Source organism: Panicum virgatum, chromosome 3N (assembly GCF_016808335.1).
Source record: "Panicum virgatum strain AP13 chromosome 3N, P.virgatum_v5, whole genome shotgun sequence".
In the NCBI taxonomy this organism is placed as follows: Eukaryota; Viridiplantae; Streptophyta; class Magnoliopsida; order Poales; family Poaceae; genus Panicum; species Panicum virgatum.
The window spans coordinates 15883192-15901943 of NC_053147.1; the positions used below are offsets into that span (position 1 = coordinate 15883192).

Sequence of the window (18752 nt, forward strand, 5' to 3'; positions counted from 1 at the left end):
CCGTGCACTTCATGTTTGGAGGCCAGGATTTTGGTTTGTCGAGGGCGACGATTGCAGGGATCCTTGGAGTCGACTTGGTCGATGATTCCCTGCACGAGAGAGTCTACGGGGACGCAGATCCACCTCGCAGGGCGTTGATTGGCGGGATAGCACCTTCTCACGAGGCGATCTCTCGGTGCTTCCGCCAGCCTTTCCCAGCCTCGTATGCCAGAGTCCCCAGCTTGCTAACCCCAGAGGCGTACACAGTTCACATGGCCCTCCGGAGGACCTTGTTACCGAGGAGTGGCTACCAAGAGGGGTTCACAGGACTGCAGCAGCTACTACTACTCCACATCCTCACTCATGAGCCTTTTGACATTGTCGACTTTATTTTGGCTAAGATCGAGGATGTGATCACTGACAGGATGGGGGTCGTGAGGCAGTTTCCTTATGCACACTGGATCAGTTATATTTGTTCTATGATCGTGCCCGCTGACTCGCCGATCAGTGTTGTCTACCGTCAGGATGAGGCCCCCCGGTTCCCAGTTTACCGTCCGACTGCTCCCCAGGACCGGAGGAGGGGCAGACAGGCCGAGAGAGCTGCCATGGCACAGCTATCGGCAGAGGTTTAGGCCCGAGTGGCCGAGGAGGACGAGGCACTACTTGAGGTAGAGGCACAGCTTCCCGGAGGAGACGACGAGATCCACTGATCAGAACTCGAGACCGACTCCTCTGAGGACGACGAGTACTTCCCTCCTGCACCAGCTGCTCACGATCACGAGGCAGGAGGATCGAGAGAGCCAGCAGTCACTACTGTCTCCGAGTCTCAGGTGACTCAGCCGTCCGAGCTCACCTCTCTACTCCAGCAGCTAGTCAGCCAGTAGAGAGAGGACCGGCTCACGACAGAGGCCCGGCTCACTGCCATCCAGAGGGAGGCTGCTCTAGAGCGTGCTGCATCAGAGGAGCGGTTTGTCAGCCTACTTGACATAGTCACTCAGAGGACAGAGGCTCAGTTTCAGCAGATGCAGCAGGGCATGATGGCTATGTTCGGCATGATCACACAGTTATACTCTCACTCCGGACTAGCCCCACAGCAGCCAGGTCTTCAGGGTATGGGAGCACCTCCACTTGCAGTCACTCCAGCTCCAGCCTCTACAGCAGCTCCAGTTTCTTCGAAGACATCAGAGACCACATTCTCATTGTCAGCACTTCTTGGGTCTACCAGTCGTCAGATCTTCTCGCCACTGCCAGCGACTACGCTTTTTCAGGACTCACCGTCAGTGGTTCAGACAGTCGCCCTCCCCATCATACCACAGGCACTACCTTCAGGGGGAGGAGGAGGAGGAGAGGAGTCCCTACCACCGCAGTCGACGCAGCCAGCAGCCTCAGCAGTCACGACTTCAGATGCTGACACCTCTTCTGCTGACCCGCTTACGACTTCTACGGATCCTCTCCCAGGCAGTGCCAGCACGAGAGCCTCCACGACAGGTACACGTCCAGTCAGCTCGGACCCACAGCTCCCGTCCGTCACCAAGGGTTCTCCGTCCGACGACGACGACGACGACCTAGACCGCTTCCTCGCCGTGCCGCGACAGCAGGACCCGTAGCTCGCCTTTTTGGTGCTTTGATGCCAAAGGGGGAGAGAGTTAGGGGGAGTTAGAGTCAGGAAGAGGGTAGAGCTAGCAGAGCGATCGTAGATGCCAAGTCTTGACTGTTGTATCTTTATTGGCTTCTAGTTCATGGACATGTATATTTGACTCTTGTGTGTGTTGCTCTTTTATGACATGTCTATGGATTCTGTTCGAGCCTTCGTGCTCTTTGTGCTTTTCTTTTCGTGCGCTAATCTCTCTTGCTTTACTCGTTTAAGTTATTGTTTGTGTTGTCATCAATCACCAAAATGGGGGAGATTGAAAGCATCTAGGCCCTCTAGGTATGTTTCGGTGATTAATGACAACCATTATTGTGACTAATGAGTTTGTGCAGCTTAATGAAATCTTATCACTCATTGGATCATATGTTAAAGTGGCCCCTAAATTTCATCATTCAAAAAGGCGATCTTGGTATTCAACTCAAGTATATAACAAGACTAAGGATCTTTCTAGTCCTAAGTGTCGCAAGGTTGAGAAGGACACTTAGGTTAGTATAGGTTTTATAGTTTTGTAGAGATCGCACTATTAAGAGGGGTTAAGGCCAAATAACTTGAGCATGTACATGGTCAATAAAAAATGTATGCACACATTGGTCACTCAGGTTCTTGGAAGCTCAAACAAGTGCTATTCAACTCATATCTCAAGAACAATTGGATTTCATTCAAGACTCAAATCAAAACAGACAAAATCAGGAAAAAGTCATATCACCGGTTTAACCGACGACATCAATTTTCTATACGTCGGTTAAACGCTGTCACTGAAGCATGGACACTGAGTTCACCGGTTAAACCGATGATATTTGAAATTAACGTCGGTGCAATTGTCCAGAACGTTGGTTTTTCCAGGGATTTCTAAGGTTATACTCACCGGTTAAACCGACGATGGATTTGAGTTAGCGTCGGTGCAGTTGTCCAGAGAGTTGGTTGTTCAGTTGATCAGTGGACAACTACACTCACCGGTTAAACCGATGATACGTCGGTTAAAATGCCCAAGTTGTAACGGCTAGTTTTTCAAATGGGCAGTTTACATTCATCGGTTAAACTGACGATGACTTTTGGAGGGCCGTCGGATTAACCGGCGTTGCATACTTTTCTGGCAGCTTTTCTCCAACGGCTCTATCCGCGTGAGCTGCCTATATATACCCCTCCAATGGGTCATTTTGAAATCTCTTGACACTAGGTAACACTCATACACTCATTCTATTGTTGAGAGCCACCTTGAGCTTCATATTCCACTCATTTGATCATTCAATCATTCAAGAAGCAAGACTAAGGACTTGAGTAGAGAGAAACTTGTGTGCATCCGTTCTTGGTGATCGGTTCTTGCTCAAGTGAAGGCCCTAACTTGTTACTCTTGGTGATTGGCAGCACCTAGGCGATCTTGGTGATTGAGGTGTTTCTTCCGTAGCTTGCCAAGTTGATTGTGGGAGCCCGAAGAAGTTTGTACGTGGCTTGAGCTCCACCACGCCAGGATGGTGAACGGAGACTCTTAGTGAGCACCCTCGTCTCGGTGACTTGGGAGGTGATAAGACTCTTAGTGAGTGTCACAACGTGGATTAGGGGTGTGTGCCAACATATCGACACCACAGGAAAAAATCTGGTTGTCTCTTACCCACTCTTTACATTCAAGCACTTACTTTCATGCAATTTATCCATATTCTTGACCCTAGAGGTCATAACTTAGCTCTACCTTACTTAACTTTATATCTTGTTGTATTCTTTATAGCTTGTGTAGATTGCTTAGTTAGCCGGTTGGTGAATTGAGCCTTACTAATATTGCATAGGTTAAGGTTGCTTCATTTTGTTTTAGAAATTTGAAAAAGGCCCAATTCACCCCCCTCTTGGTCCATCGATCCTTACACTCGCTGTTGCGATCAATATTTATTGCTAGCTTCTTCTCTAGAATTCCTTGCTTCAAAAGATATGCCCGCTGGATTAATTTACCACCGGTCCATGGGTGAGAGCAGTAGAGTACAAAAAAACTATCAAGATGTGCACAATTACATGCACATCAAGGCATGGGAAAGAGGGGCGAGATGGTGACAGGTGATATGAACACACACCACGTGTCCATGACCACGACTTTTATATTTGTGGGCTTGTGGCAGCCTGCCGCCCCGCCACCGGGCGGCCGGTGCCTGCCGCCCGGCCAGCTGGCGGCCGGCTCGGGCCAAGGATCTTCATATAAGCCCGCCGGCTCGGGCCAAGGATCTTCATGTAAGAAAAGTTAAATTTTATTTACATATAGGTCCCTACCGCCCGGCTGCATCCTAGCCATCATGGGCCTAACGAACCAAATTCTGTACTATGTAAGGCCCGCAAGACCACTGCATGTTTGGTGGGCTAGACCAGCTGCAAACGATGGGGATGGTTGCAATGGATCTGTCCAACCAACGGCTGCAGCTGCATCTGCATCCACACGGGCGAACGCGAGTCGCATGCATCGCACAACACTACAGCACAGCTTTCACTCACATGTTCTGCACATCGCTTGCGCCCGTGGCACGGCGGCCGGAAAAATCTTCTGCTCGAATCGTCCGTCGTGACGGCAACGTTCAAAGCTCGGCACACCACGCGCAACATCGGCACGGGAAAAAAAAGCACCTTTTGGCCGCCAGATCACAGCTCACAGCAAACCCCCCGCCTTCTACCCACGGGAAACCAGCAACCAGCCGTCTAGCCTCACGCGTTCGCGAAGGAGATCGCCGCCCGTCACGCCAGGTCGCCCTTGTCATGGCGCGCGATCAGTTCGCAGTTCGCACTCGGGACCAACTTCACAAGAGGCCGAGCCGAGTCCCGCACACCCACCGCAGCAGGCGGGCGAGACAAGCAAGGGCACCGGGCGCCGTCCGCCCCTCGTGGCGCGCGACGGGAGCGTGCGGCCCCTCGTCGACCGTCGCCTCCCCGCGCGCCGCGGCGGGCACGGCCCGGGACGGGAGGGGAGGCCCCGGCCCCCAACACGTGGCCGCCCGCGGACTCCCGTGGCCGGCGATTTTTAATCCCAGCGGCTCGCTCGCCTTGTCACCGCGGCAGCATCACATCATAGGCCTGCCACAGTGCCACACCACTCCAGAGGGAGCCGAACAGCTTCCCCGGGACTCTAGAGGCATCAGCGCTGCGAGCAGCGGCAATCGATCAATCAACCAACCCACCTCCGCGAAATGTCCATCTCGATGCGCCTCGCGATCCCGGCGCCGGCGGCCGCGACCGTGGCGCCGCCGCGGCTGAGGGTGCGGGTGGCCGGGAACGGGGGCTCTCTTCCCGCCGCGCGCGTCGCCCTGCGGACGGAGACGGCCGCGCTCAGGTGAGGCCGTGACTGTCCACCATGGGTAAAAAAAAAACTCTGCGCCTCGTCTTTCGTGTGTGATTAATCCAAGCTGTGCCGCGGTGGTGTGCATTTGTGCAGGGGATGCGCCTCGCTGCCCCTGAAGCCGCAGCCTCTGGGCGCGGGCCAGCCGAGCCGCCGCCGGGGGGCGGCCGCCGTGTGCCACTCGTCGGCGCACCTGAGCGCGCGGACGATGCAGTGGATCTCCGCCGGGGCCAGCGCGTGAGTGCCTCCTATCCCGCCACCCAAAAGTCTCTTTCCGCTATGTTCCTTTTCAGTGATACGTAGGAAAACTATCATTTCCCACACTCTAGCGGGATGCATGCCATGCCTTGTTTGTTTGCCTTGTATCTGTTCGCAATTATGCCTCTGAGGATCCTGGTGTAAGTGATGGCATGCTGATAACTGGATCAATTGCGATGTGTGCCATTCTGTGAGTTATTGTGATCTTATGCATATGTTAGTCTTTGGAAGGGTAGGACACATGTTATGCAGATTATATACGGGTCCTGATCACAGGTTAGAGAACATGGATCAGCAGATGCTGGCACCATTCGAGCTAGTGCTGGCTCCAGTGAAAAACAAATGTCGTCCTATTTATGACATTTGCAAAAGTGTGATTAGAGGTGGACGGTTAATTGTAAATATACCTAATCCCCCATGCCCCTTGGATGTTTATCCAGTGTCCCAGATTAAGGTTTGCACGGTTTACAAGAAGAGGTTGATTTGCACCTGATATGTTCCCTTTATTTTTCACTAGCAAATAGGCACGTGCGTTGCTACGGCCGAAGATTAATGCATATATTATTGCTTGTTTTTGAAATAGTAGAGATAGATATTAGGATTCCGATTGACAGACCAAGGAATCATTGCTTGCTTTAGACATAGTATAGGTAGATAGATTTGAAAAGATAGGAGCGTTTTTTTTTTTTTGAAAATGGTTCATAGAATTTTATTTGATCTTGCAAATATTGTAGACTTTGATATAATGGTACCAGACCTTGCTTTTGATCTCTCAAAAATTACTAGATATGCTCATATTCTGAAGAAGGTGAACTACATGTAAAAGGTTGAATTAATGCAAAGCTAATCTTCAGAGTGATCTTTGATGAGTTATCAAAGCTGTTCATGTAATCCATGCTATGCATGGAAAGTCATGTAAAAAGATGGAATGAAATGGGCACAAAGATAGTCTGTTTGGAAATTCAGCTACTGCTACGATTTTTAGTGACCTCCGCATGATAAATGGGATTGTGAAATACATAGACAGTACAATTTTGCAGTACCCTGTAAGATTTTTATTTGAGTAATGTCGATCTTTTGTCTTTTGCAGAGTGCTATTGCTTGCTAAAGGAACAGCCATAAACAAATCTTTCCTTGTGCCATTTTTCGCTTTGCAAGCACCTTGCAGCATAATCTCGTGGATCAAGTAAGATGCTGATATATGTGGAAAATAATTTAAACCTTGGTTTTCTTATCTTTCTTCTTCTATAATATACTATATATGTTTCATAGTTTTAATGAAAGTTTTATAGTGATGGCTACTTATTTTATGTTACCAACATCCGTCTCTAGGGGTGATTATGGCCAATGGACTGCTTTTCTTGCTCTTTTGGTGCGCTTGTTCTTCTTCATTCCAGGTAGAGTAACAAAAACCACACATGATGAATTTTCTTTTTTGTCATGCTAATAAACAAGTTCATACATTGTTTGTGAGGTAATGCAACTTTTACATTTCTTTTGCGGGATCAACACAGACCTTATGGCCAACATGAACAAATTTCTTTACTTTTTGCAAGTATTTGTACAAAAGTTGAAGTAGAAAGGAACAGGAGGATCGAGGACGAAATTAGATCATAATTTAATTACACCAAATTAGAAGACAGTTTGCATCTTTGTACTGTACTATCTGAAGACAGTTTGCATCTTTGTACTGTACTATCTGAATACAATCTGAATCAATTTACTACATCTGACCATCATAGGTGAACTTGAGCTTCCGCTGTCAACAATGCTGCTAGTGAGCGTTGCTCCTTACCAATTAATGAATCTGAGGTATGTAACATTTCAACATCACCCCTGTTTTGCAAGTGCAATAGCTAGAGCCTCATCTGCTAATCCTGACATTTCTGATGCAAATCCTTATGACCTTTATTAACACAACTTTTTCTCAACTAAAATATACAAACGTTTTCAGTCCAATTAGCCAAGTAACCACATTTACTGCTTACTACTGAACTGTGTTGTGTGTAAATACCAGCAGCCACCATTTATGTCTCTGATCAGCTGTTATTGCCAGAAAACTACTCCACGTTTTCTTCATTTTTAGTTGATGTCCTGATTATGAGGCATACCTTGAGCCCACATATCACTGAAAATTGTGGTAGCAATGTGGCATATTCCAAGCACCACATGCGGAATTTCATATTCTCGTTCCCTTATGAAAGCTATTGCTTGTTCTTTGCTAGAAGAAACAAGTTAGTAGTTTTTTGTCACGTGCTCTAATTCCCAATGTCTGGTTACAGGGGAACTCAAGGTGGTGCAGTTCTGTCATTGGCCATAGCTGGGTTTCTCGCTTTTCAACACTTCACCAGGGTGGGAGGTCTAGGCAAAGCCTTTGAGCAGGGATCGGTCATTGCGACCTTGGCCATTATCTGCATCACAATCATCCCCTTGATGCTGCTATTCTGATTGGAGTAGGTTGGCAAGAGTTTGGTCCTCATTGTGCATCCAATGATGGATAAATAAAAACCTTGTGATGCAACACTCAGTCTTCCTAGTTCCTTTTCGCAAATAAGACCGATTTGTTATACATTCCGAAATGTATGTAGTATGTACTGATGTACCCTGTTGTGCGGTTTGGTAATGTCAGTCCAAAAGATTTTGATTTTCTTCAGTAGCTATTGAATTCTCTGCTCTGTCTATTCTCTACTCTCTTGTTCAGTCTTACATCACTGGGTGCATCTGTTGCTTGCAGCGGTTCTTAAACCTGACGAGATCACGTGCATCGAGTAAGTAAGAATTGTTTTCTTCAAGTGGCGGTGCTGTTTGTATATGCCGTCGTTAAATGTCTGATGTTTTGTGAATTATAACAAGTTGTAGTTTTAGTTGGAGTGGAAATTTGTGAAACTGACCATGGCTCCATAGCTGTCCATTACAATTTATTATAACTTGGTGACCTTTAGGTTCGATGTTGCCTTCCCCTTCCCTTTGCCTGCTGAGCTGGGATGGTGGATCACAAGATTCACAACTTGACAATACCAAGCAAACTCTGAAGCTGATTGACCAAGACGTTGCTCAGCGCGTCGAAACGTGTACCACAGGTATAGATGTACATTCGGGCCGTCCGGCCCGAGCCCGGGCCCGCCTTTCACCGGGCCGTGCCTGGCCCGGCCCTATGGCTCACCATGCCGGGCTGGGCTAGCCCACGGGCTGGGGTGACAGACTAGGCATGGTGAAAGGCCTTTGTTTGGTTTTGGTAATTGAGTGACAACTTAGGTGGACTAATAAGTGTTTATGTTGAGATACACAGGAGATTAGTCCACACAAAAACACTAGTATGAGCCACATGTGCCATGGAGGAGAAATGGCTAAGTGTTGATACTATGCTCATATAGTGTGATTGAAGAGCTCATTGCATATGAGACATGACATGGAGTTATGTGACCAAAGTGGAGAAGATCAAGACAAGGCTTGGCTTGATGGACCGGTTGCAATGAAGAAGGGCAAGTCAAGGCTTTGAAGCGAGGGACCGCGAGGCGGTGAAGCTTGGGCAAGATTTGGCGCCGATGGACCGAGGCAACGGTGAAGAGCGAGCAAGATCAAGATCGATGGACCAAAGAGGTCATGTGATGATATGGAGTGGATCATATCATTTAAGAAAGATCAAGCCAAGTGTTGACTCATGATGATGATCAAAAGGCTTGATGGAGTTTGGTGCTTGTGTGGCATCAACATTTGGGAATATGAAATGGAATGCGCAAGGCAAAGGTATGACTTGTAGGGCATTTCATTTTACCGATCAAAGGTTGTGTAGAGAAGTGCATGACCGGATTTAGGATAGATGGCCGTACTATCAAGAGGGGCAAACTTTCTTGCATATCGGTCATCTAGTGCCACTTGAGCGATCTAACATTGCGATGTTGCTAGGATCGAGTGGCGTGGTGAGATCAAGTGAAAATCCTTTGAAAATGTCTGTGAAATGCTAACACACTTGCACATGGTGTTGTTCACGTGGTGGTGTTGGCACTTTTGCAAAGGAGAAGGTGTTGGAGTTAATGTTGATCAACTTGTGGGAAAAAGAAGTTAAGGGCGGACGGTCCGGCCAGGTAAGGCGAACAGTCCGCTAGTATAATTCTTTTCTTGTCCAGAGAGGTTGCAGCTCTGTTTGGGCTTGAAGGCCATATTGCGGACGGTCCGCCCCTGAGGTACGGACAGTCCGCAGGTGTTTTAAAGAAATCATCCAGAGAGGTTGTTTCTCTGGCTTGGGCTGAAAGGTTGGACTGCGGACTGTCCGGCCAAGGGGAGCGGACGGTCCGCAGGTTACTTAACAATTTGACCAGAGACGTGTTGGGTCGCTGGTGGGATTTAAGAGTGAACCGCAGACGGTCCGCCCCTGGGGTGCGGAGGGTCCGCAGGTCAGTTGAGAATTTAGTCAGAGACGTTTACAAATCAGTTGGTTCGAAGTTTTGAACCGCGGACGGTCCGCCCTAGGGGTGCGGACAGTCCGCCCGGGGCTCTAACGGTCGACTCTGACACATAATCATTGCAGTTCTAGCCGTTGGTTTTAAATGGCGGACGGTCCGGTCTCTGTGAGGCGGACAGTCTGCGAAAACTCTGTTTTCACGGGATTTGAGTGTAACGGCTAGTTTGGGGCCTCCCTCTATAAATAGAGGGTGTGGCCGGCCATTTGAGAGTGCTGAGCACCTTGGGGACTTAGTGTCCATGTGTGAGAGGGCTTGAGAGCCCTCTACTCACTCTAACTTGATAGTAATCATCCGATCGAGTGAGAGAGCGATTCTAGTGCGATTGCTTTGAGAGATTGCATCGAGTGGCACTAGGTGATCGTGTTGCAAGCCGGTGTGCTTGTTACTCTTGGAGGTTGCCACCTCCTAGACGGCTTGGTGGCAAGAGGCTCCGTTGAAGCCCGCAAGAAGATTATGCGGTGCTCCGGAGAAGAGATTGTCAGGGGTATTGTGCTCACCCCGCGGGAGCCGCGAAGAGCAACTCTAGTTGGGCGAGACGTGAAGAGCAACAAGTGGTCCGGCCGGATCATGTGCTAGAGCTCGGTGTGAGCACTCCACGTGGGAGAGTGTGACTTGAGAGTCACCACAAGCAAGAGGATCGGCGGCAACCTTGGAGCTTGTCTCAACGGGGATTAGCTTGGTGGCAACCAAGTGAACCTCGGGATAAAAATCACCGTGTCAATCTTGTCTACTCTTCTCAGTGGTTTGCATTCTCCAAATCATAAGTCTTGTATTTACATTCATCTATATCTTGTGCTTGTGTAGTTGCTCTCTAGTGATTAGTTAGCTTGTGTAGCTTGCTAATCATCTTCTTGCTTGTGTAGCTAGAAGTAGAGATCCTAGTGTAACTAGTTAGCTTGTGTAGCTTAATTAGTTGCTCGTGCTTAGATTGTGTAGCTAAGCAAGTTGAGCTCTTGGATTTGGATTGTGTATCCTTGTCCTTGAGCATCTAGTGAGCTTAGATTTGGTTTTGTGCTTTTGCTCATTAGAATTGTGTAGGAGCTCTTCCGATTTGTGAAGTACTAGTGCTTAGGCTTGTGTGACTTGGCATTAGAATTGTTAGGAGAGCTCTTACTAGCTTGGCACTCCATTTGCTTTGTGTAGGATCTTTTCGGAGGTGCCTTAGAGTCATAGTTAGAGGAGTGAAGCCTTGGCTAAGCGAATAGTTTCAATTCCGCATAAGTTTCGGTTAGCCGGCGCAATTAGTTTTAGAAAGGACTATTCACCCCCCATTTAGTCCGCCATCTCGACCCTACACATGGGCCCACGAGCCCATTTCCGTGCCGGGCCGCCCGAAAAGCCTGCTAGCCGAGCGGCGACCGTGCCGCCCGCTGGCCGCCACCGCAGTGCACCGGCCGCGCCTGCTGCACCTCGTGTGATGATTTATTGTCTATGCCATGTACTTCACATATAGATGCTTGTTCTTCTTCTACTATGCAATATGAGACTAACCTTTTAGAAGAAAACAAAGAGCTCCAAAGTCAAGTGAAGTATTTGAGCAACAAGATAGAGAGATGGACAAAATCAAAAGTCACACTTGAAAGTATAATAAAAAACCAAAGAATCTTCGGTGACATGAGTGGCATTGGTTCCAACAAGAGTAAAGTCAAAGGCAAGAAATGGGGCAAGAATAAATATAATAGGAAGTTGAAGAAGCAAGAAGAAATAAAGCTATCTCATTTCATGTGCTTTCAATGCCATGAGATGGGACACTTTGCAAATAGTTGCCCCAACAAAGAAAAGCTCAAGTTGAAGAAGGAAGAAGAGAAGCTTAAACATGTCAAATGCTTCAAGTGCCGCACTTGGGGTCACCTCACCTCAATGTGCCCAACCAAGCAATTGGTGAAGCAACAAGAACCTCAACCAAAGCCACAAGTTGAGCAAGAGAAGGTACCCCAACCTCAAGTCAAGATCAACCATGATGATCAAGTTGATGACTTGAAAATGATGAAAAAGAGAACAAGAAGGGGTGGCAAGGCAAGAGCAAGGCATCCAACTCACATTCAAGATGCCAAGATGTTGAGCAAGAACAAGATCCAAGAGAAAAATCCACATGCTCACATCAAGTGCCATAGTTGTGCAATATTGGGTCACCTAGCTTCGGGTTGCCCAAACAAGTTTGAGAAGAAGGCTCAAGCAAACAATGAGAACCAAGGCAATGAGAAGCATCAAATGAGTAAGGAAGAAAAGGCTCAACAAAAGAGAAGATGCTACTTATGCCGGGAAAGGGGACTCATGGCTTATTCATGTCCCTTAGGTAACAATTCTAAGCATATTTCAATTGATGCAAATATTATGCTTAGAAAGGATGGTAATGGTACCTCATTTGTTACTATTGCAAAACATCCCGCTATTCATACTAAAGAATTGCCAAAGTATGTTGCTCCTAACCTGAGAGGACCCAACCTAGTTTGGGTACCATCAAAACGTGGATGAATGTGTGTAGGTACCAAAGGCATTGGAAGCTTGATTCAAATTAAATTCTTATTTTTGATCTTATGATTGAATCAAGGAATTGAAGTTTTCTTTGCATATATACAACCCAATGCCAAGTCAAAACAATGAAGTCCAAGTGCTACAACATACAAGTATCTTATTCTTGTTGTGAGAAATTCATTGGAAATATTTGATGGCTTGCAAACTTATTTGTGTTAAACCTTGCTTTTGGATGAAAAATCATTTTGCAAAGTGAAAAATGAGCTAAATGTCATTTACTTCTCAAATGTGGTTTGAAAACTAGTACATATGACATTTGTTTCTTATGTGCACTCTTTGCTTCAGATTTCTGATTTTTCAAAGCTTTTATGGGCTATTTATGAGTTTCTTTGATTTTACTTGATTTATTTTTAATTTCTCCTTCTTACTCACTCATATGAGTCTTTGGATGGTGTTCATGCTAGTTTTGAGATTTTTGGAATGTTATTTGAGCAATAATCCCAATTCAAAGTTGAGATTGTGAAAGTTGGCAAAATTCTGGGCTGTCTGAAATTTAGTAGCGCGGACGGTCCGCGTGTAAGAGGCGGACGGTCATAAGCCACTCCACGCGGACTGTCTGAAACATAGAGCTCGGTGTGAGCACTCCACGTGGGAGAGTGTGACTTGAGAGTCACCACAAGTAAGAGGATCGGCGGCAACCTTGGAGCTTGTCTCAACGGGGATTAGCTTGGTGGCAACCAAGTGAACCTCGGGATAAAAATCACCGTGTCAATCTTGTCTACTCTTCTCGGTGGTTTGCATTCTCCAAATCATAAGTCTTGTATTTACATTCATCTATATCTTGTGCTTGTGTAGTTGCTCTCTAGTGATTAGTTAGCTTGTGTAGCTTGCTAATTATCTTCTTGCTTGTGTAGCTAGAAGTAGAGATCCTAATGTAACTAGTTAGCTTGTGTAGCTTAATTAGTTGATCGTGCTTAGATTGTGTAGCTAAGCAAGTTGAGCTCTTGGATTTGGATTGTGTATCCTTGTCCTTGAGCATCTAGTGAGTTTAGGTTTGGTTTTGTGCTTTTGCTCATTAGAATTGTGTAGGAGCTCTTCCGATTTGTGAAGTACTAGTGCTTAGACTTGTGTGACTTGGCATTAGAATTGTTAGGAGAGCTCTTACTAGCTTGGCACTCCATTTGCTTTGTGTAGGATCTTTTTGGAGGTGCCTTAGAGTCATAGTTAGAGGAGTGAAGCCTTGGCTAAGCGAATAGTTTCAATTCCGCATAAGTTTCGGTTAGCCGGCGCAATTAGTTTTATAAAGGACTATTCACCCCCATTTAGTCTGCCATCTCGACCCTACACATGGGCCCACGAGCCCATTTCCGTGCCGGGCCGCCCGAAAAGCCTGCTAGCCGAGCGGCGACCGTGCCGCCCGCTGGCCGCCACCGCAGTGCACCGGCCGCGCCTGCTGCACCTCGTGTGATGATTTATTGTCTATGCCATGTACTTCACATATAGATGCTTGTTCTTCTTCTACTATGCAATATGAGACTAACCTTTTAGAAGAAAACAAAGAGCTCCAAAGTCAAGTGAAGTATTTGAGCAACAAGATAGAGAGATGGACAAAATCAAAAGTCACACTTGAAAGTATAATAAAAAACCAAAGAATCTTCGGTGACATGAGTGGCATTGGTTCCAACAAGAGTAAAGTCAAAGGCAAGAAATGGGGCAAGAATAAATATAATAGGAAGTTGAAGAAGCAAGAAGAAATAAAGCTATCTCATTTCATGTGCTTTCAATGCCATGAGATGGGACACTTTGCAAATAGTTGCCCCAACAAAGAAAAGCTCAAGTTGAAGAAGGAAGAAGAGAAGCTTAAACATGTCAAATGCTTCAAGTGCCGCACTTGGGGTCACCTCACCTCAATGTGCCCAACCAAGCAATTGGTGAAGCAACAAGAACCTCAACCAAAGCCACAAGTTGAGCAAGAGAAGGTACCCCAACCTCAAGTCAAGATCAACCATGATGATCAAGTTGATGACTTGAAAATGATGAAAAAGAGAACAAGAAGGGGTGGCAAGGCAAGAGCAAGGCATCCAACTCACATTCAAGATGCCAAGATGTTGAGCAAGAACAAGATCCAAGAGAAAAATCCACATGCTCACATCAAGTGCCATAGTTGTGCAATATTGGGTCACCTAGCTTCGGGTTGCCCAAACAAGTTTGAGAAGAAGGCTCAAGCAAACAATGAGAACCAAGGCAATGAGAAGCATCAAATGAGTAAGGAAGAAAAGGCTCAACAAAAGAGAAGATGCTACTTATGCCGGGAAAGGGGACTCATGGCTTATTCATGTCCCTTAGGTAACAATTCTAAGCATATTTCAATTGATGCAAATATTATGCTTAGAAAGGATGGTAATGGTACCTCATTTGTTACTATTGCAAAACATCCCGCTATTCATACTAAAGAATTGCCAAAGTATGTTGCTCCTAACCTGAGAGGACCCAACCTAGTTTGGGTACCATCAAAACGTGGATGAATGTGTGTAGGTACCAAAGGCATTGGAAGCTTGATTCAAATTAAATTCTTATTTTTGATCTTATGATTGAATCAAGGAATTGAAGTTTTCTTTGCATATATACAACCCAATGCCAAGTCAAAACAATGAAGTCCAAGTGCTACAACATACAAGTATCTTATTCTTGTTGTGAGAAATTCATTGGAAATATTTGATGGCTTGCAAACTTATTTGTGTTAAACCTTGCTTTTGGATGAAAAATCATTTTGCAAAGTGAAAAATGAGCTAAATGTAATTTACTTCTCAAATGTGGTTTGAAAACTAGTACATATGACATTTGTTTCTTATGTGCACTCTTTGCTTCAGATTTCTGATTTTTCAAAGCTTTTATGGGCTATTTATGAGTTTCTTTGATTTTACTTGATTTATTTTTAATTTCTCCTTCTTACTCACTCATATGAGTCTTTGGATGGTGTTCATGCTAGTTTTGAGATTTTTGGAATGTTATTTGAGCAATAATCCCAATTCAAAGTTGAGATTGTGAAAGTTGGCAAAATTCTGGGCTGTCTGAAATTTAGTAGCGCGGACGGTCCGCGTGTAAGAGGCGGACGGTCATAAGCCACTCCACGCGGACTGTCTGAAACATAGAGCTCGGTGTGAGCACTCCACGTGGGAGAGTGTGACTTGAGAGTCACCACAAGTAAGAGGATCGGCGGCAACCTTGGAGCTTGTCTCAACGGGGATTAGCTTGGTGGCAACCAAGTGAACCTCGGGATAAAAATCACCGTGTCAATCTTGTCTACTCTTCTCGGTGGTTTGCATTCTCCAAATCATAAGTCTTGTATTTACATTCATCTATATCTTGTGCTTGTGTAGTTGCTCTCTAGTGATTAGTTAGCTTGTGTAGCTTGCTAATTATCTTCTTGCTTGTGTAGCTAGAAGTAGAGATCCTAATGTAACTAGTTAGCTTGTGTAGCTTAATTAGTTGATCGTGCTTAGATTGTGTAGCTAAGCAAGTTGAGCTCTTGGATTTGGATTGTGTATCCTTGTCCTTGAGCATCTAGTGAGTTTAGGTTTGGTTTTGTGCTTTTGCTCATTAGAATTGTGTAGGAGCTCTTCCGATTTGTGAAGTACTAGTGCTTAGACTTGTGTGACTTGGCATTAGAATTGTTAGGAGAGCTCTTACTAGCTTGGCACTCCATTTGCTTTGTGTAGGATCTTTTTGGAGGTGCCTTAGAGTCATAGTTAGAGGAGTGAAGCCTTGGCTAAGCGAATAGTTTCAATTCCGCATAAGTTTCGGTTAGCCGGCGCAATTAGTTTTATAAAGGACTATTCACCCCCATTTAGTCTGCCATCTCGACCCTACACATGGGCCCACGAGCCCATTTCCGTGCCGGGCCGCCCGAAAAGCCTGCTAGCCGAGCGCCGACCGTGCCGCCCGCTGGCCGCCACCGCAGTGCACCGGCCGCGCCTGCTGCACCTCGTGTGATGATTTATTGTCTATGCCATGTACTTCACATATAGATGCTTGTTCTTCTTCTACTATGCAATATGAGACTAACCTTTTAGAAGAAAACAAAGAGCTCCAAAATCAAGTGAAGTATTTGAGCAACAAGATAGAGAGATGGACAAAATCAAAAGTCACACTTGAAAGTATAATAAAAAACCAAAGAATCTTCGGTGACATGAGTGGCATTGGTTCCAACAAGAGTAAAGTCAAAGGCAAGAAATGGGGCAAGAATAAATATAATAGGAAGTTGAAGAAGCAAGAAGAAATAAAGCTATCTCATTTCATGTGCTTTCAATGCCATGAGATGGGACACTTTGCAAATAGTTGCCCCAACAAAGAAAAGCTCAAGTTGAAGAAGGAAGAAGAGAAGCTTAAACATGTCAAATGCTTCAAGTGCCGCACTTGGGGTCACCTCACCTCAATGTGCCCAACCAAGCAATTGGTGAAGCAACAAGAACCTCAACCAAAGCCACAAGTTGAGCAAGAGAAGGTACCCCAACCTCAAGTCAAGATCAACCATGATGATCAAGTTGATGACTTGAAAATGATGAAAAAGAGAACAAGAAGGGGTGGCAAGGCAAGAGCAAGGCATCCAACTCACATTCAAGATGCCAAGATGTTGAGCAAGAACAAGATCCAAGAGAAAAATCCACATGCTCACATCAAGTGCCATAGTTGTGCAATATTGGGTCACCTAGCTTCGGGTTGCCCAAACAAGTTTGAGAAGAAGGCTCAAGCAAACAATGAGAACCAAGGCAATGAGAAGCATCAAATGAGTAAGGAAGAAAAGGCTCAACAAAAGAGAAGATGCTACTTATGCCGGGAAAGGGGACTCATGGCTTATTCATGTCCCTTAGGTAACAATTCTAAGCATATTTCAATTGATGCAAATATTATGCTTAGAAAGGATGGTAATGGTACCTCATTTGTTACTATTGCAAAACATCCCGCTATTCATACTAAAGAATTGCCAAAGTATGTTGCTCCTAACCTGAGAGGACCCAACCTAGTTTGGGTACCATCAAAACGTGGATGAATGTGTGTAGGTACCAAAGGCATTGGAAGTTTGATTCAAATTAAATTCTTATTTTTGATCTTATGATTGAATCAAGGAATTGAAGTTTTCTTTGCATATATACAACCCAATGCCAAGTCAAAACAATGAAGTCCAAGTGCTACAACATACAAGTATCTTATTCTTGTTGTGAGAAATTCATTGGAAATATTTGATGGCTTGCAAATTTATTTGTGTTAAACCTTGCTTTTGGATGAAAAATCATTTTGCAAAGTGAAAAATGAGCTAAATGTCATTTACTTCTCAAATGTGGTTTGAAAACTAGTACATATGACATTTGTTTCTTATGTGCACTCTTTGCTTCAAATTTCTGATTTTTCAAAGTTTTTATGGGCTATTTTTGAGTTTCCTTGATTTTACTTGATTTATTTTTAATTTCTCCTTCTTACTCACTCATATGAGTCTTTGGATGGTGTTCATGCTAGTTTTGAGATTTTTGGAATGTTATTTGAGCAATAATCCCAATTCAAAGTTGAAATTGTGAAAGTTGGAAAATTCTGGGCTGTCTGAAATTTGGTAGCGCGGACGGTCCGCGTGTAAGAGGCGGACGGTCATAAGCCACTCCACGCTGACTGTCTGAAACTTAGAGCTCGGTGTGAGCACTCCACGTGGGAGAGTGTGACTTGAGAGTCACCACTAGTAAGAGGATCGGCAGCAACCTTGGAGCTTGTCTCAACGGGGATTAGTTTGGTGGCAACCAAGTGAAACTCGGGATAAAAATCACCGTGTCAATCTTGTCTACTCTTCTCGGTGGTTTGCATTCTCCAAATCATAAGTCTTGTATTTACATTCATCTATATCTTGTGCTTGTGTAGTTGCTCTCTAGTGATTAGTTAGCTTGTGTAGCTTGCTAATCATCTTCTTGCTTGTGTAGCTAGAAGTAGAGATCCTAGTATAACTAGTTAGCTTGTGTAGCTTAATTAGTTGCTCGTGCTTAGATTGTGTAGCTAAGCAAGTTGAGCTCTTGGATTTGGATTGTGTATCCTTGTCCTTGAGCATCTAGTGAGTTTAGGTTTGGTTTTATGCTTTTGCTCATTAAAATTGTGTAGAGCCGGGCCGTGCTTCGGGCGGACTAAATTGGCCGTGCTTCGGGCGGACTGCATGAACATCTATAACCACAGGAAGCGCCCGAGCCGAAACCTATACCGCACCGCACGACGCATCGCCCGAGCCGAAACCTATACCGCACGACGCGCCGTTCGCGGCGCGTCCTGGCGGCAAACGCCACACGGGTGTTTGACCCGTCTTCCTGAACGCAGGGACGCTCACGCGCTCACACAGCACAGGCAGCAACGGCAAACCAGCATCTCGGTGCGCTCCTGGTGCCCAGTCTCCACGTACCTAGTCGGCGTCTGATCTGTGAAGTCGATCTGAGGAAGCAGAACAGCACGAGGAAGAGCTGGGGAGAGCTGAAGACCATGGAGACAGAGCCGACACAGGAGCAGCGCTGCAGCAGCAAGCCAGCAACAGAAAGAGCGGGTGGAGCTGATGCGGGCGGAGATCAGAGCTAGCAACAGAACGCGGCTCTGA

At 45.8% G+C, this 18752-nt stretch overlaps 1 protein-coding gene across 1 annotated transcript; it reads left to right on the top strand.

Annotated features, from left to right (window-relative positions):
- The first annotated feature begins 4486 nt into the window (after positions 1 to 4486).
- LOC120664620 (cold-regulated 413 inner membrane protein 1, chloroplastic-like) lies at positions 4487 to 7855 on the top strand. Its single transcript, XM_039943898.1, has 6 exons — positions 4487 to 4931; positions 5034 to 5174; positions 6286 to 6381; positions 6528 to 6592; positions 6938 to 7007; positions 7478 to 7855. The coding sequence occupies exons 1-6, from the start codon at positions 4789 to 4791 to the stop codon at positions 7641 to 7643; spliced, it is 681 nt and encodes a 226-aa protein (XP_039799832.1). The 5' UTR covers positions 4487 to 4788; the 3' UTR covers positions 7644 to 7855.
- Positions 7856 to 18752: the final 10897 nt, after the last annotated feature.

Bases quoted from the DNA above. Each gene is read 5' to 3' on its own strand.
- LOC120664620 (XM_039943898.1), top strand. From the start codon at position 4,789: ATGTCCATCTCGATGCGCCTCGCGATCCCGGCGCCGGCGGCCGCGACC. The intron at 5,175-6,285 runs GTGAGTGCCTCC...TGTCTTTTGCAG, and splicing joins ATCTCCGCCGGGGCCAGCGC to AGTGCTATTGCTTGCTAAAG. The intron at 6,382-6,527 runs GTAAGATGCTGA...ATCCGTCTCTAG, and splicing joins AGCATAATCTCGTGGATCAA to GGGTGATTATGGCCAATGGA.